Below are 25,365 nucleotides of genomic sequence, written 5' to 3'. Positions count from 1 at the left end.
CCGTTGCTGCAGGTCAACTAAAGGACTACATTGCCGATTACTCGCTCAGCGATGTGTTCAATGCAGATGAAACCGCGCTTTATTTTAAGTTGCTGCCGAACAAGACTGTCAGTTACAAATGCGACACGTGTTCAGGCGGGAAGAGAAGCAAGGAAAGAGTGACGGTGTTGGTGTGCGCAAACGCGACTGACTGGCACGGAACGGTGCCGCTTGCTAGTAGCGAAGCCTCGCTGCTTTAAAGGGCTAAAAACTCTCCCTGTTGATTATACTTTCAACAGAAAGTCGTGGATGACGCGAGCAATTTTCACGGATTGGCTGCGCACACTCGACAGGAAGTTCGCGGCACAGAACAGGAATGTTCTGTTGTTCGTCGACAACTGTTCAGCCCATTGCGACATCAGCGGACTGAAGGCGATCCGTCTGGCATTTCTGCCGAAAAACACTACGGCTGTGCTGCAGCCTATGGACCTTGGGGTTATTAAAAACCTCAAAACACTGTACAGGCGCCACCTCCTAGAGCGGATTCTTGTGTGTATGGACAGCGGCAAATCGTACGACGTCAATCTCCTCGGAGCCTGCCACATGCTGGCAACATCGTGGAATGCTGTCAAGGCGGACACAGTCGCGAACTGTTATCAAAAGTGCGGCTTCATTGAAGGCCCAGAAGCCTGCAGCACGGCAGAGCTGGATGCTCAGTGTGATGACTCCGTCGCGCTGCACCCTGCCTACGCTGCTTTATTGGAGGGTGTTGACTTCCAGAGCTTCGTAGACGTTGACAGCGGCGTGGAGACATCGGGGCCGTTAAGCGATGCCGAGATTATTGAAGCGGCCTGCGGTGACCAGATGCCGCACAACTCCGGCGCGGCGAGCACAGCTGACAGCGATGACGAGTCCGACGGAGGCGACGATCCATTGCCACCCCCGAGTGCATGTGAAACAGCGTCAGCACTCGATCTGGCTGCGCGCTACTTCTCCGCCGATGATAATTCGGACGCTGCGTTGGAGCTGTTGGGCAAGTTGCAGGCGATGCTTGTCGAGTCACGGAAAAGAAAACGAAAACAAATGCGCATCACCGATTATTTTTCTCTTTGATATGCTTTGCCAATCTGCTGTTAATAAACATGTTTTTGAAGCATAGTGTCATATTTAATCATTAAGCTTGCTGCTTACGCGAATGCATTTTGATGTTAGCTCCAACCGCATAAACAAATTAACTTTATTTCCTTCGACATTCGGGCTCTATGATTTTAATTCGCGCAATCGCCCACCGCAAATGTGTAGTAGCGCGTAGTAAGAGATAACGATCTCAGAGATGCCTGTTTTAGCTTCGGCCCGTGCTGCCGGGCGTGATGGCCGCTTTTTTTAGCGCCCGCTCGTTAATTCAAACTCCACTTAATTCGAACAATTTTCCGGTCCCCCTCGAGTTCGAATTAACGAGGTTTTACTGTACGAGTGATTTCCATGTCTTTGTACAATCTTGGCGAGCAGTAAGGATGCCAAGTAAACAAGGTTATGCCTTGATGCCATGCCAGCCTTCTAGTGACATTCTGACACAAGAGCTGATTTTATTACAAAGTTACAAAGTCAGTCTAAGAAAAATTATGGTCCTCGAAGCGACTCTCTCCAACATCCACACATAAAATTCCTGGCAATGTGTTACAAGCAGAAAAAGCTCCAAGCATAAAAGCGCCAACGATCAACTCCATCTAATTGTTTGTTGCAATCAGGCACAACAACACATACTTTTGCACACCACTGCTTTGGTAACGTAGCCACAACGAGTGGGTAATATGTAGAAAGGTGAACGCAGCACATCAAGCACTCATTGCAGTTGATCGCAATAAAGTGCTTTTCTCCGACACATTTTACGATCACTACAGACACAAAGACAACCTGCAATATCAGAAAACATTAGGCAGCTAATTGTGAGGCAAATAACATTAAGCAATCCTTTCCGGGACAAGAAAAAGAGTGAAGAATAAATCAACATTTTGTTTTTCACTTCTCCCACGGGAAATACTTTTTATAAAAATAAAAATACAAAAAAGATTTTATACAGGCATAGGGACCGTTGTACAAGATGGCTGTTCGAGGCATATATTATAAATTAAAAAACACGTGTACGTGTTAGTGATCCTTCCGTTGCACTTGACTGTGAGGTGCAGTTTCTAGACTAGAGGTTGTGACGGCAGCAAACTGATAGCCTTGAGCAGGTGGCTTTTGTTCATTGCATATATGTCATCTTTCATCCAATAAAATCCGGTGGGCACAAGTCTGCTTACGTGGAGGAATGCCAAAGCATGTGTTTTGAGGAAAGGAAAGGTTTTTGACCAAAGGTTTTTGGCAGCTCTCAGATCTAACATCTCTGTGGACACCTCAACCACACCTTAAAGCATGCAACTGAAGGTGCACATGCCATTGGTCCGAACCCCTGTGACAAGTCTCAGAAAGCATGTAACTGAATGTGCACGTGTCACTGGTCCAAACCCTTTTTCACAAGCCAGCCTCCAACTTGACTAAATCATGTAAGCTACATGCAAAGAGAAATGCTACGACACCATCCAGAATGCTGTAAGACGAACGGTTGCTCAAAATTATGGTGAATGCATTCGGAAATACTGCCACCACATTGAGGTCAACCAGTGATAACATTGGTGGGATTTCATGGTTTTGCACCACACATCTCTTTCCATCATTAATTAGTGATGATGACATCATTTTTCATTTTGTTATTTTCAACTTTACTAATCACCTTATTTTTCTTAATTACACTAATTTCTTAACTTATGTTTCTAATTAATGGTGTGAGCAGCACCATTCATCATCACGGCATATAACACCATTAATTTATTACTCATATTAACTTTTACACATTCATTCATCTGGAGTGACGTGTGGACATTTTGAGAACAAGTTTTGCGGACACAACTGAGCCGTGTAATGCTTTCGCAGTAAAATTCAGTTGCAAGTCTATGCATCCAGTCCAGTTCTGCTTCTATTGTCAGTGTTTTCTAGTGCAGTAACCCCATTTTCAATAAGAGAAAAACGTATGCACAATTATGGTATCTAATTTCCCCGTGCAGTAGGATTTTACAGCATAGAAGCCTATTAAGCATGCATTAACTTCAGACGATGAGTATTATCAAGCAAGCCCGCAAAGAAACGTCCTCAAGAAACATATTCGATAGCATTTATAGCCACGAAGCCATTACCGTACACTGGAAAACAACACATAAACACTCCCTTTTACATTTCATTTTTCATGCCATCATGACAGTTGAGCATTCTGATAATAAGTACAGTCACTGCACAGAAAAATGGCTTTGGTGAAAATAGCTCTCAACAGTTACTTACATTAGAAGACGCCACAGCAGCTTTGAACTCATCCATCATAGTATTTGAGACTGACATGTCCTTGAACATGCCTTCCAATTTGGAGGTGAACTGGCAACCACATTCAGTCTGAAAATACGCACCTTGAGTCAAACCATAGCAAGACAATTTAAACTACACATCATCATACATGTCGCTATGGAACGTATGTAAACAACAGATGTGAAGTCACAACACAAACCATGTGTTGCAGAAAAGCTGAACTAGAGTTCAAATTCTCATCCTCAAATTTTCAGTAAACATGACCACAAAGCAGAAGCAAGTACACACACAGATGATACACAGATGATACAGCCCACATAACTTAGTCATCAAATCAGATCAAATTTATTTTCCAGTGCATACTTCTTTTTAGTGTGCATAATACCAAGCTAACTGGCTATGCATGCACAACTATAAATTGGAGCTGTTTTGTCAGAGGTAACATATGGTGGCATGTGCAATTAGGCCAAATTAATCACATGCAAGAAAAAAACCTATTGCCCCGAGTTAATTCTGAACCAAATCTCGCAAAGTAAAATATAAAAAACCCAAAAATTCAATACAGTAGAACCCCATGGTTATGTTTTTTTACGGGACCGCAGAAAAAAGAAAAAAACACACCAGCCGGAAATGTAGTAGCCGGGAAATGCACGAGAAAAATTTATATCAAGTAAGAGCAACGTGCTTCTCTGGAATCTTCGAGGCCTTAGTGGCCCTCACAGTCATTCACATGCAATTAATGTGATAAACCCCCTGTGATGGCTCTTCGTCTGCCTGAGCAGCTGCTGGCGGAAGGGAGGCAAGCAGTGAAGAGGGCAGACACGCAGAGTGGGCGAAGTTTGGGCAAATGTGAGCGCTTCTGTGTAATGTTTTCATGGCAGCTGCTTTAATCCTGCACAATCCTAGTTTACTGAAACCTAGAAATTGTGCTTTTCAGCTGCAGGCAAAAAAAAAAATGCAAATGCCTCGACACGCAAGTGCATCTCGTACACCACTGCCCGCGTGGCTCATGTCACGTGATAGTTTAATTTTCCAGTGTTCAGTCGTTCACGCTTGCGCTGCAGAGGTGATGTAACTGCATCAACAGCCGCAACAAAATTCCTGCCATCCGTAAGTGTGCTCAGAGTCGGCATGGATGCAACATGCCAGAAACTGCCAAACAAGGTGGCGGCCAAGCTCCGATGGAGTCTAGAGTCCCGTTTTGGCCGGCGTGCCTTCGCCATTTCACATGCGCTAAATGCAGGCTGTCAAAATGCCGGCATGGGGCAAACCACTATCGCGAAGTGAAATTCACAACGCAGCATGCGGAAAGCTGCCACAGCTGCAATGTAACAGCCAAGCCCGTATGCATGGGTATTTATGGGTGCTTAGACGGGACAGGCTCACGAAAAAGTTGTAGCCGGAAAAACGCACACCAGAAAACGTAACACCGACGCTCTACTGTATTCAATAAAAATCACACAATAAACGCTTTAAGCACTATTACCGCAAGCTGAACCGAAATGAAGCTTAACTGTAATCTGTCAAGATTGGTATTTTAAGGTCTCCCAATTAAAATCTCTGTAAATAAAAGAGATGGCCCAGGCACCCAAATCCCAATGCGGGAGAGCCTAAATAGAGGAATGCTACTTGCCTTGAGCTTGGAGATCATGTTCTTCTCAGAGTCGTCTGAAACACTCTTGTTGAGCAACAAGCGTTTGGCCAGGTGCTGCTTGTAGTATCGCTCAAACAGGTCCTTCTCCTGCAGATAGCGAAACAGCACCATGGTTTTATCCAGCACCTGCTCTATCTCCTGCTCAGTCATGCCCTTCAGCCCTTTCTTGAGCTTGTCGTCCACAAAGAGGGACAAGTACTCTGGCGACTTGCGGTTCAGGTTGAGGAAGTACTCGAAATCACTGGCAATCATCTGCTTGAACTGCCGCTCGCCATTGAATGAGTGGTGCAGGAAGTGGTCAAACCGGTCCTTCAGGTCGAGCAGGTTCTGCACAAAGCTCAGGGCATCCCCCTTGCCACCATCCTCTTCCGTCACCAGCGACTTGCCCTGCTCCCGCAGGTACTGGCTCACACAGTCCACCACCGTCTTGAGGCCATCCTGGACTCTGTTGAATAGCCGGAACATGCGCGCCAGGTCTGCACAGTGTAAAACACGCAAGCAGGTGTCACATGCAGCCATTGGTTAAGTTACCTGTATGCAATTCACCTTGCAGGTATCACCCAGCTATGTCAAAACTGATATCAGAGCAAATGCCTTCACACAGAACATTTCCACATGTCTCCGGACATTCATCTCACCTTCTGTTTTCTGGTTCTTGAGCATGTGTACAACACCGGAGTTCTCCATCTGCAAGAGGTGAGAAAAAGGTAGGAAAAAACAATGCTTTCTCTCCCAATCATTCCTCTGCAAACGCAACACACAATCTGAACACAGTGCAGAAACATACACAAAGAGTGTCTAAGGTTAAGAATGTCAACCTCCTGAATTTGCCACCATCACTTGAACTAGCCATGGCAGCACTCCACAATTTAGAAAGCTCCTCATCACTCACGCGACTCTTAGTGGACCATAAGTGAGCAAAGAACTCTCTGTATAAGTGACAGGGTCATGGACACATGGGGCATAACACAGCAGGCCACAGTGCCACTGTCACGTAGGAAACCTCTATGTCCACTGAGGCCAACAGCCACCAGTTTCTGAGGGCCATTCATGTGCACCATTGCTGCATAGCAAATTTCAGTGGTCATTCAAGACTGAGTATGCGGTCTGATGGATGGCGCTAAGCACAGCAAATTAGTTAAGTTACATTCACCAGACATTATTGAAGGGACACACTATCCAAAGCAGTTACCACGGCAGTATTTGTGGGGAACCTCTGCACCTTGATTGTGATAAAATGTGCTTAAACGCAAAACAGTGGAGCATAGGAACACCTGGTAATCTCCCAAGCTGTTGTTTCCAGCAATGAGTAGAAACTGCTCTGAGTGCTACAATTTACAATAAGAGGTACAAAATTTTTTTGGGAAAGAGAAAGAAAGGCTTTTTCAGAGAGAAGTTTGTTCAGTCACACATTTGGGGTTTTCATAACCATTTTTCTCTATGTGTAATGAGTGGCCCTAGAGATTCTAAACGTCATTCATCGCCCACCCGATCAGCTCATGCCAATGAAGTATCGTCGTCATTAAAAACTGTCATATGGTACCACCCGATCGCCACAGCATTCAAAGATCAACAAATCAATGGCCATGAAGATTGTATGTGCGACAAGCCTACAGGACAATCACAGGGGTACTACATAAAAAGTCAGCAGTACTGTAAAAGCTCGTTAATTTGACCCCATTAATTCGGAAATCTGGGGAATTCAAACTACAGGCTCGATCCCAACCAGCACCCACGTAATTCTATAGCGTCATACGCCCATTAATTTGGACACTACAGGTCTCACACCGGTTAATTCAAACGAGCTCCTGAATCAAGGCTGCATGCAGGGATGACCCGCATGGCAAGAGACAGTCGAATAGCCCTACTCAAAACCTGAATTCCATTACGCAAAGTCGCACATGGCCTATGTGCCTCTGACAACGTCATGCAATGGCAGCCATGACAACAAACACCAGCCCAGTCTCCGAGAGCAGTCTAACAGCTTAGCTTCGGTTCCACTTTTCCGAGCTTCGTGCCAGCCCGCAGAGAGGGTGGACTGACCAGTTACCATCAGCCAACCAATACTTAGGATGCTTAATAGCAAGCCGTTGATGCCCCCCCCCATTTTCTCTGAGCATGTCCTTCGTTTCTGTCCACGAGGTTCCGTTCCTCCAATGAACCGCCGAAAATGCGCGCTCATCACATGCTGCTTGCAGTCCATGCGGTGAAGCCTCCTCATACACGACACTGCCGCCTGTGAGAGGTGCGAAGCAGTAGCAGTTGAGCTCTATCGCATTCGCCGTCAAGGATGCCGGGGAGGCCCTTACGATTTTGGAGCAGTTCTGCTTTGATAGTCCCGACAGCATGCATGCAATAAAGCATTAATGGAAACATGAAAAATAGTCATGACATGCCATTCTTATCTCAAAAGCAAGCACCCATTGCCTCACCTTTCAGCAAATAAATTTACTGTGATGCAAGCAGTTCTTTACAGTTTTTTTGTGTCACTCGATAATTCAAACTGTTGGACAATTCAAAGTATTTTTTCTGTCCCTTGAAGTTCAAATTATTGAGCTTTTACTGTAGCATTTTTTGCAGAGTATTGGTGTCAGGACATGTGTGAAATATCAAAGCCTTACAGTCAACATATTAATCTCATAAAGCTGAAGACCCTGGCTCCCTTTCACAAAAAAAAAAAAATATGTAAAGAGTGCAAGTTGGCTCTGATGAAAGAAGCCAAAATGTGAAAGTATTGTTCAGATAAACATGGCAGTGTAAGGCAGGTCACTGAAGGACTAGTGAGCCACCATGAACTCCAGCTCCCTTTCTCCAACATTAGAAATTCATTAATGAAACAAGCCTGTACCTTTACACCACAGGGCTAATATGCGCGGTAAGAAAGAAACACTTCCGTAAAATGGCATCTGGCTAACAAGTGCTTTCAAAACTCACCTCAACAATGGTCTTCATGTGATTTGTGATGAGCTCCTTCTCAACCACTTGCACAATGAGCTCCTCAGTGAACTCGTCCAGATAGTGCTTTGCCCGCTCGGCCTCTTCATTGATGCGCTGCTCCACCTTCTTGATGTACACACACGCACTGTTCTCCGTCAGGAATTTTTGGCTCTCTGCCTACACGAGCACCACGCAGCGGTGGAAAAGGCAAGCACAGTTCGCCAATCAGTTCTTCACGTAAGGCTACGCTATTATAAAGATAGAGGCAAGAAAGCTGGTTTTATGCACACATAGCAGCTTCTCCACAGAAAATATCTTTCGAACAAGTTGCCAAGACTTTCAGTACTGCTCACGATAACCTTCCCCACCTTATAGCAAGCACACAAGTCAACAGAACACAAAACTAGCACAAGAGAAATTTTTTCTGATTGCTGAAGTCTCGTTCTATAAAACAACCACTGCTCTCAACTCCCATTATGTAAACTGAAACATTGATTGTGTGTTGCATTGAGTTTTGTGGTGCGTAAGCAGCTAAGTTTACTACATACATGCCCAGTGCAGGGTAGAAATGAGTGTTTGTTGTGCTAAACAGTGAAAAGTTTTCCAAGAGTTACACTTTGTTTAAGACTGTCGCCTTCTTCAAGGAACCTAAAGACTCATGACAAGCCTACAAGTGCATTTTTTCCCCAGATCGACATAAGGTGGAAAGGAATGCGTTTTTTGAAAAATACAGTGATATGCTTCCTTCTTTGTTCTTTAGTGCACGAAAATAGGATGTGACCCCGTTTCCACTGACTGACAAAGTGCTTTTTTTTTTGTGCTTCCCAAATACAAAGTGTGTGCATGTGTCCAATGCAAAAACAGCACAAAATCAATTTAACAAACTGTTTTTGGTGTCTATACAAGTTCCATTCAAACAGGATAAGCTCTACCAAGTGCGCCTTGCTGCTTATTTCATTATCCACTGAAACTGTACAAGTCACGTGCAAAGTGGTTGAAACAGGCCTTCAGGGACGTCAGTGTGCTGAGAGCCGAGATAATTGGATGTTCAGAGACACAGCAGTGTTGGCAACAAAAACACGGCTCAGACGTGCTCACACACAGCTATGACACGCCTCTCCAATTTTGCAAGGCCACACATCAGTGTTCTTCAATCTTTGCACAGTGCACTTTCATCGAACCGTAGCTGTTACAACTTGTCACCATTTGTGTGATGAGTCACTTGTAACAAGCGAGTTACGGCAAAAGAAGAGGCCGGCAAGAAGTGGGATACTTTTCACCTAGCTTAACTATCAAGTTTTAATCCATCCTTCACAAAGAAGTCTCAACTCCATTCCCACTCCAGCTTTTCAACCCTTGCAGGTGATCTCTCTCCTCAGGCATTTGAAACATGCCATAAGCAGCAAATTGAACACTCCAAAACTGCCCAACTCCATTGGCCCAGAAGGAACCTGCAGAATTTAGAGTAAATTCCAAAGATAATTGAAGGGGCACTCAAGCGCCGCCTTAAAGGATATGATGCGATTGAGTTAATGAATCCCTTCAACAGCCTGAGGTCCTCTTTGCCTATCACTGCACAGACATTCATTCTCTACATTCACAGTTAGTGGGGAGTCCTCATACCACTCTTGGCACAACTTGCGAAGGCAACTTCTTGCAACCAATCATGATCCCTTTGACAGTTTTTGCAATACATCTACGGTGGTGCATTTCCGTTCAAAACGGTTTTTGCCGTACCGGAGCGGTACTGATGTTCAGTTTCAAATTTCGCGCTGTACTGAAGATTCATGTTCATGGGGAACTGCTGCCACCTTCTAGGACTTGCAAGAAGTGTTACAAAATTGCTCACAATACCGTGTTGCGGAGAAAAATAAAACTGATTTTGATCTCCAACGTGCAGTGCAGTATGTGGGGACGCGCTTTCATGGTTTTTCAGCGTGATCGCAAAAGGGTTGCGTGAAAGTTGATTATGTTTTTCTTTGTTGGCACTCTCTTGCCGAGACCCCATTCCCAAATCTTGATCTCTATCTTTATTAGCACTCTCTTTAGTTTGTTTATTACTGACAGTGACACTCACTTGTATTATTGCCCTTTATGTTTACCAAGTTTCCGAATGTTGATTTCTACCTTTATTGGCATTCGCCTTCCTTTAGTTCTCGCTGACACTCACAAGTATATTTTTGCTCTCTGCAGTCACCGAGTTTAGAGTTCAGATGCCTGGTAACATGTTGTTATGGCAGCACATGATGTCTTGTCTCTTGAAATTGACAGCGATGGCTCTTCCGACTTTTTGCACTTCTAAGTGATCCTGTAACCGAAATACTGTCCTTGACTCTTTTTCCCCATTTTCCCCTGTGTGTACTCTTTGTATTCTAAATCTGCAATAAAGTAATTTGACCATCTGGGAAACTGGTTTTCAGAACAACGGATTAATTTAACTGCCACCTGCCATGGTAGGAAGTTTGCTCAAAATCCGGATTTTTCGCGCCGCCAGATTTTCTGCACAACGGCAGCATGGGTGGGAAACGGGCGTTTTTCCAAAGGCAGCCGGGTAGTGATTTTATTGCTGTGCACACTGATGTTATTAGCCTGCACAGACTAGAATCTTAGAAGAAGTTAAAAGAACAAACAAGAGAAACTACCTTACCATATAAAATTCTGCTGACTGGGCCAGAAAGGGGCGCTCGAAGTCTTCTTCGTAGACTGACCGGGAATCGATGCCTAAATGTACCAGCATTTGGCAGGCATTTTTGATGGCTAGCCTTAAAAACAAATTGAAACAACACACCTTGTCACACTTGCCGTACAGTTTGAACTAAGTGCTTGCAAAGCGTACTATTCATTCAAGGCATTGATACTGCATGAAAGGCAGTCAAGTACAAAACCTAGAGCTCCAACTGTTAAGCAATTCACATTTTACAGCCCGGTTTAAAGCAACATACTGGCTGACATTACACATATAAATCAAAGAATTAGACATGACAGGATAACACCTTATAGCACTGTGCTAACAAATATTAAGACATGAAACTTTAGTTCGTTTCTAGCGCAGTTCACAGTATGCTTTCTCTCACTCGCATAGTTGCTTAAAAGACAAGCCTACAATGATGCCTTTCCGGCTGCTTTCAGCAAACGAAAAAATACTGCCCTAGGTCTACCAAAGCCATTTGTGACACAGCACTTTCTGAAAGATTCAAACACACATGTGCGCATTTTTAAAAGAAGAGTGGGTGCTTAGAAACAAGTGCTGGTTACTATAGAGAAAATGCAGTACACTGGAATAGCATACATAAAGAACACTGCTTCTACACGGCAGAACAGAAACAGTAGCCATTTACACGACAACTCGTTTTTAAGATCAGGCACCGGGGAGAATAGGATGGAAGCCACGAAGGAAGCACACCGGCTAAGGGACTGTAGCAACCAAGCATACTTAGTAATAAAATCAATGTACTAGACAGCACAGCATATAGTTCTGCAAACTTATGGTAATAGCAAAATCAGGCCTATGAGCACGCAATACTTTTTTTTTAAGCTTGAAAGTTTGTTTAGCATAAAGCATGAAATACGAACACACAAATTCAGGGACCCAAGCGGGAGGTCCTAGCATAAACAGAAATGACTCGTGCCACTGTCATTAAATTATATTATAGTGACAACTACAACAGTTAAACCACTTTCGGAAATTCCTAAGTGCTAACAGCCACAACAAAGTAAAAACACTATTGTTATGTTCCCAAATGCTGTATTTTCATGGCTGCTACATTGTTGAGAGCCAGTCTGCTGCAGTGTCTATAGAAACCCAAGCAATATAAACCTGGCTGCCACAAAAAAAAGCCCAGAACTGCACATCCACTGCAACTTAGCCTGCTCCGAGCACACTCCCTATTTGCTTCTGCCTCCCTCCCAAAGAAGGCTGCTCAGCCGAATGGAGAGCTATTGTAGCGTGTTTAGAACTTTCTGCCAAAACAATCGCAATAGCCACAAAGCTTTGCAAAATCCGGAGAAGCATGTCAGACTTCCAGGAAATAAAAAAAACTGCAGCAGACAACAATACAATTTTTTTATGCACTGCATTTGGCTACTACGTTTCCAGGCTGGCATGTTTTTTTTTTTCATGGTACCATAAAAAAACATAACAGCCAGCTTTTATTGAAGTTAATGGGGTAACCACGATACAGTCAAGCTGAAGCAAAAGATTTTGTATCAGTGCCTCGTGTCATACGCTCTCATCCGGTTCTCAGCATCTCTTCGTAACATGAATAATAAATATTACTGCACCTCACTTAGCCTCCTCTAAAGCTTTGCTCTGAAGTGTCACACTTAGCACACAATTATTCCGCCTGCATTCTATCTCTGCCGTTCTTGTCCACATAGTACAGAATGGTGACCATGACAATCATGCACAATAGCACTTCCTGTCCGCTGTTTTTCAAGCTGGTTCGCCAAACCCAAGAAACTGGCAACAGTTCACAAAAAGAATGCAAGGAAGATCATGCTTCACAGTTTCTAGCTTTACAGTGTGACCAAACAGAACTGCTTCTAGGCAAAATTACTGTACCGTTAAAGGCTACAGGCAAAAGCTTTTGCAGCAAGGGTGGCATCATGAGCTTCATGTAACCATGAAGAATGTCAGCAGTTGCCACTAACAGCAGATGTTCCGAAGCGCAACACTACCCAAAGTGACTGAAAAGTGAGAAAGCAGCAGTAAGCACACCTATCGACAACCTCCCCCTTGCGCTCCTGCTGGACCATGCCAAGTAAGGTGTCACGGAGGTGGTCGCGGATGTTACCATACCGCACCACCTGGTCCCGGAAAATAATTAGGCCCAGGTTGTAGACATTATCCACATTGTTCTGCTGCACATACACCCGGTCCTGCAGCAGAAAAACAGAAAAAAAGAAGAGTGACTATAAATGCTTCTGCGCACTTTCCATTCTCTTAAATTTAAAAGAATTTTTCAGCTGAACATGCACAACTCAATGGTTGAAAATTAAAGAATGATGCATAACGAACTGATTAAACATATGCCAAATAATATCTGCACATCACAACTAGCACTGTAACGTGTAGGTAGCGGTAACACAATGGCCGACTGCATAATTTTGCAGCACAAGCAGTTGTTACCTGCAGTACAACATGAGGCTCGAAAACTGTCAGCACTTCATATTGCTATTTCTAATTCATCTGACGCACGATACATTGCGAGCACCTTCTTGTCTAGGCCGTTACACTATTCAGACAATCTGTTCCAAGTTGAATGATTCCACCCAGAAAGCTGCATCATAACAAGAAAATATTAACAAAATTGACTAAATTTAGCAACTGATATACAGTTGCTACTAACAACACAGAGAAACATGTACTACTCATGTCAGCCCCCCTCCCTCCCTTCCTTTTTCTTTCTTTCTTTTTAGACAAGTGACTATATGTCAAGATTTGCTGAGCAACCTCAAGTCCTCTTTGTTATCTTTAAAGGGGCCCTAAACCTCCCCTCATTGAAGCTCTCAGCTTTTTTTCACTGCTAGCATGCCCAATGATACAGGAGCAGAGCCAGTGCAGCACATGCAATGTCAAAGGTGTAGCATGAGTGAATCTCTTCGTGTTTGGCCAACCAGACATAACTCTGCCCCTTTATGTCACCATACACCAACCTGCACCCGGGGGGACCAATCTGCCACTTTCTTCACTACATGCTAGAAAATGTGCTCTTTCTCCTCCTGCACAAGGAAGAGCTCGCCCTTTTATTTTCAATTACATTAGAAACAAAACACCAATGCAGAAAATGATGCTACAAAACACAAGGAAACAAAAGGAAAGAACTGACAAGAATTGTTTTCTCACAGAAATGTAGCTCGTTTTTTTTTTTTTTTTCCAGAGCAACTAGTTTTTTTCTCCTCCTTTCTGTGGCTGCTCTCCCTATTACTAAACGTCAACAGGCACAAGTTGAATCCTGAACACTCAGTCAGCTATCACAGTCCACCAGGTCCCTTCATGTCAGTCTCAGCCATTTTCCCTAAAATGAGTCATTTGATCCCTCACAATACCACTAGTGCTTTCAGCGCCTAAAAAATTTTTAACAACAAGATTTTTCCAATCCCTACCTAACACCCCGTTATGCTTTTCTTCAGCTAAGGAACACAACAGTGTGCAGTGTGATATATCCCTTGTGTCTTTACACATGTCATCCTCTTCAAACAACACCAACAGCATGTAGCACCACTGATGACTTTCTAAAGGAGGTAAGCCAAGATAAGCCACAGAGCAGTAGTTCTAGGTAGTGCTTTCAATGCACACAATATGTGTCACACAAAATCGCAAATGAGATGTGGGCCAAAAAGCATTTCCCATTAAAATCCAAAATTGAAAGGCCTATGAAAGGCTCCCTAAGCCCTCATAAACTGCACTAATGATTGAGAAGGCCAACACTTACCATATACATGAGGATGTCCCTAATCATAACCATACTTGTTTGATGGTCATTCCAGGCTTGATTTAGTGTTTGCAAGAAGTTGTTGTGCAGAGAGGCTAAGACATCTGCCCGAACCTGCAAACAGTGAAGAAATTGCAAGAAGCAGATGCTGAGGCTGCGAATTAACATGGTGCGATAAACTGCTCACAACAACACTTCTTTGGCTGAGCCCTATGTTTGGAGACTGCACACCAAGGGATTGAAAAATTTAGTCTCAACTCTTTTCATACCAAAGTGGAGGCTTCGCAGATATGTCTTGATAACTATGACTAAACACGGACGGTACAGGTGCATTTCCTTTGCACCAGCCTCCCATATTTACTTCCTGGACAGCATAGTTATGGTTTCTGAGGCTATTCTCTACTGCTCCTTAATGATAAAGCCTTCAGTTTTGGCATCGATTAGTTATCAGCTGACCCTTTCACAGAAGGAGCCTTCAAAGGCTGAGAAGTGGCGTTAAAACTTAATTTTTCAATTGTGGAAGCATGATACAATTGGCAGATTATAACCATACACATGAATTTGACAAAGAAAAGGCTACAGGCTACACTTAGGACAAAGGTCACAGGAATGTGAGGAATGCTCTTTCCAAACCACAGTGTCAAGAGTCAGTGGGCCCGAGAGCTAAAAAGTAGGTACAGAATAATATGGTATGGTATGTGGGGGTTTAATGCCCCAAAGCTGCACATGGGTTATGAGGGACGCTGCAGCTCCTGGAGGACTCCACAGTTAATTTTGAGCATCTGGGGTTCTGTAAACTACACTAACACTGCATAGTAAACGGGCATTTTTAAAGAAGTGAAAACATCTTTTTTTCTGCCCTATCATACTACAGCGGTGCTTTTGATTTTGAAGAGGTGCTTCATCAATGTGACAGACATAAACATGGAAGTTTTAAGTATTGTACTTTTACTTCATAGCATACTGTAAATACAAGAAAAGCTCCACTCTTTCCAGGCACCAAAAACAGCCACAGGCAGGTACACCAAAAACAGCTGAGAATTAGTGCACACATACATACGCACCATTAACTAGCTATAAATCTTGTCCTAACTCAAGATCTCGAAGAAAAAAATAAAAAAGTATGCGTGCAGAAAAAAGAAAGCTACCAACACATTTACAGTGCATTCACACTTGCGAGTCGCAAAAGGCATGAGACTCACTGCGATTTTCGACCAAGAAGAAGGTCAAGAGTGCAAATATTCATTCACATCAGCAAGCGTGACCTGCAGGTGGCTTTCCCCAAACAATCTCATTCAGAACAAAAGTTTTCAGTCTTGACTGCTCCCAGAAAAAAGAAGCCGGATGTAGAATAAGCTTCGCATCACTTCTGAGGTACCGCTACTTGGTACAGAGCAGAGGTTTTCAACTGGGCTCTGTGGAACCCTTGGGTTCCCGAGCACCTAAAACCATGCATGCCTTAAACCCCACCCTCCCTATACTCCCTTATTTTGGGAGTAATCATACCATAGTTGCTTACAGCAGACTGGGGTCAGAAGGATTTAGAACCACTGGTTTAGCGATCTGCAGCTCTAGGTCGCAAGGCTGGAAAATAGAGCAGCGTATGACTGCCTTTTGACTAACTTTTCTACCAATGCAACCATTTCCAACTGCGACATTTTTTTTTACCAAAACAGTCACACTGCCTCCGCACCTCGCAAATGTGAATGTACTTTTACACTCCTGATCTACAAAAGGAGCAGCACTTTTTGGCCTGGCAATTTTAGTAATTACACATATTCACCAGTTTACCAGACACGTGTGCGGCACAAGCTCAACAAAGCAAACCAGAAAAAGTAAATATTCCTCACAACGATTTATTCAAGCTAGTAGTAGAGAGTAAACTAATAAAAAATGGCAATACACATGGGATAATCAAATCAGCAACAAACTGAACCTGGTAAAACCGATCCTCGGCGAATTGAAGTCGTCTCAGCTCAGGTGCTTCAGTATCGACGGCAGATGCCGGGGCTAGCAAAAATCTTATCCTTCCTTTTTATTATTATTTTAACAAACCACAACTACTATGTCTACTACTCAACACCAAGAACGGTTTATTGAAGTCATCTCATGTCGCCTTCGTATTGGACATACACACCATACAAGTAACTTTACACTCATGAAACAAGAAAATCCCCTCTGTGAACAATGTAGTCAAGCGATCTCAATAAGCCATATTTTATTTTCATGTAAAACGCTAAAGAAACTAAGAAAAAAGCATTGCACAGTATTTTATGAAACACATGTTCCTTTCCACTCCCACTTACTCATTGAAGAGAATGCAATAGATGACTTAACACAAGTTGTTATATTCCTAAAAGAAGGAAAGGTCATCAACAAATTGTAACACTTTTAAGCACTAGTTGTCTGGCAGTACAACAGGAAGATCCTCCCAAGCATGCGTTTGGCACATGATAGCCTCCGCTACTTATGCACCATAAAATACAATACACCAACCAATCAATACCTATAAAATTGCGATCCTGAGCTCGTGTTCTAGTTTTGCACCTTTGAAAACACGTGTGCTGCATTCTGCATAGTTCTTTTTCTGCGTTGAAAGGAAAGCCAGCAAAGACTATAAACGAATCCAAGGCTTCATGTTGCCACACTGCTACAGTACTTGTGCAAAACCCATTGAAAATGAATTAGCCACACTTACACTGTCAATAAAAACAAGTGCACTACATCAGTGACTATAGTTGCATTCCATCCAGGGGAAAAAACAACTTCAAGACAAGACAAAATGCATAAGTGTGTGTGCACTAACCTTGTTCACTAGATGCTCTGTCACCACCTCCCTCAGGCCAGTGTAGAGACGCTCTCCGTGTTTGTGCAATACCATGGTGTACGCATTGCGATACAGCTCTTCGAAGCTCAAGCCACTGTTGTTTTTCTTCTGAATCTCCTGGATGGCATTCCGCAGGAGACCCCAGATGTTCTGGACATACCGCTCATCCATAGACATCTAGAAGTAAAGAAATGCACAGTGCAACTGTTGCAAAACATTTTGTCCATTGCCAAAATGATCCTACGTATCCATTTCACTGCAGACAAGGTTTGTTGGTTGCAACTAGATGTGATAACTTTTTTCATATTTATTATCAATGCTCGCGTACGTGTGTGGTCCCATTTTGTAGCTTTTTTTCTCTCTTTTCATATGGGTTTTCGTATCACTGCTGGCACAGGTCACAATTAAATCTGATGACAGCCTTGTCCAAATTACTATGTAAGTGCATGCGTGCGTTCCCATTTCGTGCTAGTTCTAATGCCATCCCAATGCAGTGATGAAAAGGTGTCCATGTCTGTTTTCACTGATCTCAAAACCATTTTCCCGAAGCTTTGTTTCTTTTTTTTTTTACATGTATGTGACCGCATTTTTCATTTTGTATTGTGCTCTATAGTTTTGTGCTTGTAACCCCCCACTGTAATGCCGAACGGCACTGTGGGTATCCGATAAACAAACAAACCAACAAACAAACATAAATAAATAAATGGTTGTCTCTATTGTACAAACATCAGCAATTTTAACTGCACGACAAGAGGCTTACTTCATTCTCCCTGCCTTTCCGTTCTTCTGTTTCTCTCTCCCTGAATGCTATTATTAAAATCACATTATAATATTCTTTTCTGTAGCTCTTCCTTCACCAAGACATAGGGCATAAAATGGCTTTGCCCATAAGCCACTTAATGCAGATGCACAAAAATCGGTGCGCATTTGGAAAGCCAGAGCGCCGTGGAAGGAATCACACTCGCTTGCACACCGCGGCACCGGGTTGGAAAGAAGAGACTCAAGTTTTCTGGAAGCCTCTCTCCACGCCTGACCAATGGCAAAGTGTGCCTCGGCGGGAGGGTGAGACAGCAGCTGTACAGTGAATGCTGTGTGTGTGCACACTTGCCTTGGTGCAAAGAAACGAACAAAGGCAGCACGCTCTATTATATAGGAAGGACGTTTAGCACCGTCGGTCAGCCCATGCCATATCTTAAGCTTCGGAGAAGCGCTCCCAAGATATTTTTTTCTTAATCTCCATCAAAGTTCACTTTTTTTTTTAATTTTCAAATTCCAGATGATTTCAATGCATAATTAAAAATAATCTGAATAGTCTAGAAGTACAAAGTTTGTCTGACAGTAAGTAGTAAAAAGGACAGATTAATGCTGAGTAAAAATTTCAGCCTCAAGTTCTTATTCCTCATCCCTATCCTGTCCTAAAAACTACCCTTATAGAGATGTATTACTTTTTCAGTAATGTTTGCCATTTTTTTACTGCAAAATTAAAGGAGCAAAAAAATGATTTTGCACTGCTTCAAATAGAAAACTTTGCATACAATTAATAGAAAATATTTAGGTTCCACAAAATTTTATTCTTTCTGCGGTGAACTAAAGATTTTGCGAAATCACAAATGCGAAGCTTTGCCCCTCTTGTGATATACGGTTTTCATGCAGTGTTTCAGGCAAAACAAGGTGCCATTCCTTCATGTTGACACATTTGCCCATCAGCTATAAAAATTTCACTGAAAACAAAAAATGGTCATGGGACCTTAAATACTGTTCTTGTCTTCACACACATATATATACCTATATGTATACTATTTCCGCGAATATTTAAACTGTTTGTTCATTCTTCAAAGCCGCCGGCACGCCGTTTTACCGCTTTGTTTGTGATGCAAGGTGCGGGCAGATTTATCTTGATTGATCGCATCCAGACGGAGTCGATTCTACGTTGTTCCAGAATGTTGTGGTAACTTGCACGCATATCTCGAAAGTTTGCTATCAGCTTTAAATTGAATGCAGCTGAGAGTGGCAGGGATTTGTACAATGACCGTCGAGCACGCTTGTTGCTTTCGCCGCCGCCAAGTCATTCAGTCCATTGTGGGCACAGGTCAGCCCAATAGACAATTTTCTTTTAGAAGAACTTTTTGCTGTCTTCCTGACTACGTGGACTGCCGTCACCACTGCGTGACAACATATATATATATGAGGGGGCAAATTTTTTGCCGCTTGCAACCATTGAGTTTAAATACAAGAGTGAGAGGGGCCATGAAACATATTGACTAGCGCATACACAGGGGGACCAAAGTAAGAGTGAGAAACAGGACACACGCTAGACTTGCAACTGGATATTTTACCTGAAACACAGTATTTATACACTTTCCTTCTGCGCCACCAGTGCCACCTATCAGTTGCTGTCTCGTCAAATGACGAAGAAATTGAAGCTCGATGGAACAAAATGAACAACGCGCATGCACTCGGGAGCACCCCGAATACATCTAGCAATACAAGATAAGTGAAATACAACTTGATATGGTGCTTAAACGTGGCGCGAAACACAAACGATAAACGAGGAGGATCTAAAAGTTAAACATAAAAAGGGTATGTGGTCTGTAACAGATGAAAACTTTTCAAGAAGCTAAAACCAGCACTAGAGACCTGCAGAAAGATCAACAACACGTGTCAACAGCACCAATGTTCAGATAAAGGAAGGAACACCAAGGCCTACCGAATGATGATGACCACACCAAAGGGCGGAGAGAATGAAAAATATAAAAACAACGGGACCTCTAAAGAGGCCTACACACGACAATATAAACTTAGCAAAATTGGATGGTACACTAAACCCGAACAAACGTGGTCATAAAAACTGATCACACATGGTCCTAAAAAACACATGAAACAAAGCCTTGAAACAAAACATTGTCAAACATAGTAGAATTAAATGGAATACTAAACACAGAAGACACATGGACTCAAGGTAGAGTAAACAAACCTACCAATCACACACTGGAGCGTGAAACATAACTTTCTAAATAGCGCATTTCCTTCTTTGTTAAGGCCACAGACTGTTTGCTTACGCAGCCTTCCCCTGCCTTAGCAATGTGAAAGGCTTCAAGGATCTCCCTTCCATCTTTCATTTTCAGCCTTCCTACAGCCACAGTTTTATCCCATTCAGGTATGCATACTGGCTTGTATGGGCACAGTTTGCAATGTTCGGCCAGATGGCCTTCTATGGCAACTGCTGAAACTTTCTGCTGATGCTCCTGCAGCCGCTTATTCAGGCAGCGCCTGGTTTGCCCCAAATATCGCTTGCCGCAGTGCAAGGGGATATTATATACGACGTCGTTTTGGAACTTGACTGGTCTATTTCGGTGTTTCTTGGTGCAGGCACTGCTGTTTCCGCAGTCACCGTTCACGATACGGCCCAACCTGCCCAGTTTATTGGGCGCCGTCAACACCACCAAGACACCATTTTTCGTCGCCACCTTTTTGAGCCGGTGTGACAACCTGTGCATGTACGGTACAGCTGTCCGCATCTTGTTGGGCTCAGACCTAGCAACGCCGTTAGAACAGTCACCCTTTATTACCTCAATTAAGAGGCCTTCGGCAACAGATGCAATCAGTTCATACAGGTAACCGGACTTACCCAGCCTGGTCACCTGCTTTTCAAGGCTGTCGAGAACCTCATGGGGGCAAGACTTCGTCAGAGCACCACGCATGCCGTTTCGCACTATGCCTCTTTTCACTAATTTTGAGTGGGCCGAATGATAAGGTAAAATATCTTTTTTGGTTCCTGTCTATCACTCTTACTTTGGTCCCTGTCTGTGTATGCGCTAGTCAATATGTTTCACAGCTACAACCAACTAGCCCAAATGAAAGCCTTAGCAAGAGGGGCCATGTGGCTTCTACAACAACGTTGTTTGAAAGGGGATTTCCATGAATATTCACAGTGTTGATGACATTACAAAGTTGCAATCTCTTCGAGCTCAAAGAAAAGCGAAGCCATGATCTGAATCCTATATCTGGTTCCAAATGATCCACTGTATCAACCAATTCCACTTAGCAAAAGCCACTATAGAAGGTCACAAGAACTTAGAAGTATGAACAAATTAAGTGCAATGTGCTCTAGTGCTCAAATGTCACTCAAAATGACATACTACAAATGTTATTTCAACTCGAGGTGCAATATACTGTTGTAATACCCAGCAGCAAATAAAATATAAATTGCAAACAACTTTGTGGCAAAATGAAATGCAGACCAGTTTTACACCTCATAAGGCTGCCCAAATCTCTGCAGCGAATGCCTACTACTCGAGCAGTTAAACAAAAATGTAATCGATGTTTTCACTTGGCTGGCCACTGCTTCCAGGCCATTTTACGTGAGCACATGCCTCTTCCTGGGCTGTCATTTCCAAAGAAGACAATGTAACTATGAAACTGTTTAGTTGGAGACAGAAACACCACTATGTGGACCTCCCCAAAAATTCAATGAAGTGGTTCTTTGTGCTGAAAACATACATTTAACACTGTCTACTATCAGCTTAGCTTCCATCTGCAACACACAATCTTTTTGCATGCTATCCATTTCTACACCTGAAAACTAAGTCTCACGATCCTGTCCACAGGCCACAGATTCTCCCAAATATATGCAAAAAAATGTAACCTTTTTCAACCAATTCTTTTGGGTACAATGACTGGTTTTACGTGCTAAAGCTAGTGCATGCTGCGCATACATACTTATATATGCACATTACACATGCTATAGATGGCTTGCACATGTCATGGGCACCACAAACTGACTGAGCACCAGGCATAGCTTCCACACTGCAGATGAGAACTGATCGTGACAAACAGAAAAAAATGTAAATTGGGGGGTTCAACGTCTCGAAGTGACAAATGGGCTATGAGAAATGTCTTAATGAAGGGCTCTGGATTAATTTAGACCTGGAGTTCTTTAACCTGCACTGACACAGCACAGGAGCGCCTTCTGAGTTTCACCTTCATTGAAACAAAATCACCATGGCCAAGATTGCAGCTGGGTGCCACAGCTCATTCGCCGATCGTTCTAACCACCGAGCCATTGCAGCAGATTAGGTGACCACACAGGTTTTTAATGTCCTTGGTGCCCAACATGGCGGCCACTATGACTTCGGTACAGGCCATCCATTAATCTATACTATCAGGATAGTTGTGTTGTGTTGTGTTGGGTTTTATGGCGCATAAGCAACTAAGGTCATCATGCGCCAAGCTCGAGGTATAGGGGAAATCTCTGGATGATTTTATAGAAATGTGAAAATCGTCGGTGGTGCAGAGTGCTTAAATAGTTAAAATTACCTCATGATGATGAAGGAAAAGGTTCTAAAAATGGGTACTATTAAAAACTTTTAAAGGGGGTCGGGACACCTCAGCGGCCATCCTTACCAGGGTAAGGATCTCAAGGCTTCCAACCAATCAAATACAGACCTCACCCTTTTTGTCAGGAATGAGAAATGACTGAGGTGTATCAGGCGAAGTTCTGGGTCATGATTTAAATATTTTTAAGAAAACCAGCTTCTGTTAAAAATCTAAAAACACAAGACATGTCCACAATTGCGTTATCACTCGAGAGCAGTGCTGGATGAAAAGGGATGCATTGGTTATAAAACGGAGAAAAACACTTTTTCCGTAGCCTTTCCAGTTTAGAGCATGAAATTAAAATGTTTCACTGTATGTTCATCTCCGCATGTACAAACTGGTATGTCTTCTTTCTTTAGCAGAAAGTTGTGTGTTAAGTGTGTGTGACCTATCCGGAGACGGCAGATAATGACCTCTTTGAAACGTTTCTGGTGAACACGACTTCCATTCACCTAGGACTGGTTTTATTAACCGTAGTTTTAGTTTGTTATTCCAAGTGGGCTGCCATTTTTTCCTTGCATTAATATGTATTAAGTTCATGCAATCTCTATAGGGCATATTTATGTTTTTAATTTGCTTGTCACAAGCTTGAACAGTGCACAAATCTGCTTTTTCATTGCCTTTTATGCCGACATGACTTGGTACCCAGCAGAGTCTTATGTTTTGTCCTTGAGCTGTGGCTGTTGTAATGTTGTGTATGAGGTCGCCAAGCAGCGGGGTTATTGCATTTCTAGAATTAAGGGCTGTGAGCACATTTAGCGAGTCTGTGTATATAATACTGTTGAGTAGGTTCTCGTTTAGTATTTTTTCTATGGTAACACAGATGGCGTAACATTCCGCCGTGAAGATGGAAGCGCACTGTGGAAGTCTTACTATTTTATTCCAATTTCCCTGTACAACTGCACTTCCAACGTATGCATCTGTTTTTGAACCGTCGGTATAAAATGCTGTGAAAGTAGTGTACATTTCCTCGGGTGTGAGGAATTCTTGTATAATATGTTGCTGCGGAATTTGTTTCTTACGGAATTGTGTATGAGTGAAGTCACAGATTTCAGGGAAATTGTGCCATGGCGGCAGTGGACCTCGCCTTCGGGCAATGTTTGGCAATACGTCTAATATGCTAAGGTTCCCGCACATCTCTTCAAATCGCAAGAGGAGAGGCTGAGTAGCTTGCGGCTTGCTGCTGAAGAATGTTCTAGAAAGGAACTTTGTGGCGATAGGGTAACATAGATGTTTATGCAGTGAACGGATATTTAGAATGTATGAGCATGTGAGTATGGCTCTTCTATCTTACAGCGATGGTTCATTGGTCTCTACATGGAGACTGCTTATGCGTGATGTCCTATATGCACCAGTGGAGAGACGCAAACCTAAATTATGTACTGGATCTAGCCGTTTGAGGTACGATGGTCTCGCTGACCCATACTATCAGGACAGTAGTAGTAGTATGTGGTTTATTGAAATAATAATAAAAAGGAAGGAAAAGATTTTTGCTAGTCCCAACATCTGCTATCGATACTGAAGCACCTGAGCTGGGGCAACGGAATAAAAAAAAAAAAGGATAGCAAGCAGAATGGAGAAATGAAATGAAAGAGGTGAGGGGAAAGGAAGAGAAGATAGGAGAGAGGGGTAATATACAGTAAATATGTACAGGTTGCGTGCGTGATTAGTTCATGATGAAGCATTCAGGATAAGCTGAACCAGAAATACTGTTATATGCATTTTACCATTTCTTAGCGTTTAATAGTGCATGTCAACTAACTGAATTCCACAATGCTTACATTTCATTTAATCGCAACACCACATGCTTTCCTATTTACTGCAATAAGCAGCAGAAATTCAGTTAATCTAACCATAACCGATACGGCTCCCGAGGCTAGTTTGTTCACACCTGTCAGACACTCAAACAGTCAACTGGATGCACACGAGGAAAGACATGTGAAACAGATTGGCACACCAAAACAACTTGGTAGCAATAGCAGATCCTTAGTAACTTTTCCAGAAGCCTCTATGCACACAAACCGTTTTGTCAGGAAAATGAGAGAAGCTTTTAAGAAATAAAGTATGCTTGTATCTAGGTTCTTGTGTGCATGTTCATAAAGGGGGCCTAAATATAATCTTACCATCATGTCCCAAATGAACAAAACGAAATATTAATATTAAAGCTGATACAACTCAGCAGACCAACACTGCAGTAGACAACCGCCTGCAAGAATTGGGAAAAAATATTTTAACCGCCGCAATATGAGCTGAAAAGCAGAGAACTTTAGCCTCTATGCACGATTATGAAAAGCGCGCATTAGTTGCCTTCGGGATGTGCATTGCTGACACTACAAACATATTTTAACATGACAAAAATCCCTTTTCATTTTCGTTACTGACAACCTGTCAAGATCCACTAACACTAACAAATACCATATTTCTGTGGTCATTACTCCACGTCCCCAGCTCTGACCGCTGTCACATTCCGGGCTTTTCGCTGTCACTTGCTGACCTGGCCTTGGACTCGGAAACTTTTTACACACACTGGGCGTTTAATGACATAATAGTAACACGATAAAGCATGAGGCCTTGAAGACAAGGCCACGAGTGCCTGTACGAATTGAGCCGGTTCGAACACAATACAGGACCCAATGCTAAAACTTCCCCTCTCAAAAAGTCCGATGAACGAAACGAATTCTTCCAAAAGGTAGGACTACCAGAAAAGGTTGCTTCACAGCCCCATCACTACAGCACTTTCACTTCTATCAGGGCAGAAATAC

The 25,365-nt window shown here is 42.9% G+C and overlaps 1 protein-coding gene across 2 annotated transcripts in view; it reads right to left on the bottom strand.

The window, feature by feature from the left end:
• The window catches only part of Cul3 (cullin 3), a 37,963-nt gene that overhangs the window by 11,422 nt on the left and 1,176 nt on the right, over positions 1-25,365 (bottom strand). For both annotated transcript variants that reach the window (XR_013313418.1, XM_077659515.1), the window contains exons 2-9: positions 17,207-17,404; positions 14,401-14,514; positions 12,684-12,844; positions 10,614-10,728; positions 7,964-8,143; positions 5,668-5,716; positions 5,009-5,505; positions 3,355-3,462 (exon numbers count right to left, since the gene is read on the bottom strand). Coding sequence is in view for 1 of the 2 variants with exons in the window: in XM_077659515.1 (XP_077515641.1) it covers positions 3,355-3,462; positions 5,009-5,505; positions 5,668-5,716; positions 7,964-8,143; positions 10,614-10,728; positions 12,684-12,844; positions 14,401-14,514; positions 17,207-17,404 (1,422 nt within the window). In the remaining variant the exon portion in view is untranslated. The remainder of the gene's footprint in view (positions 1-3,354; positions 3,463-5,008; positions 5,506-5,667; positions 5,717-7,963; positions 8,144-10,613; positions 10,729-12,683; positions 12,845-14,400; positions 14,515-17,206; positions 17,405-25,365) is intronic.

This window comes from Amblyomma americanum, chromosome 3 (genome assembly GCF_052857255.1).
Source record: "Amblyomma americanum isolate KBUSLIRL-KWMA chromosome 3, ASM5285725v1, whole genome shotgun sequence".
Lineage (NCBI taxonomy): Eukaryota > Metazoa > Arthropoda > Arachnida > Ixodida > Ixodidae > Amblyomma > Amblyomma americanum.
The sequence above is the reverse complement of the archived record's forward strand: the minus strand, read 5'-3'. Positions and strand labels throughout refer to the sequence as shown.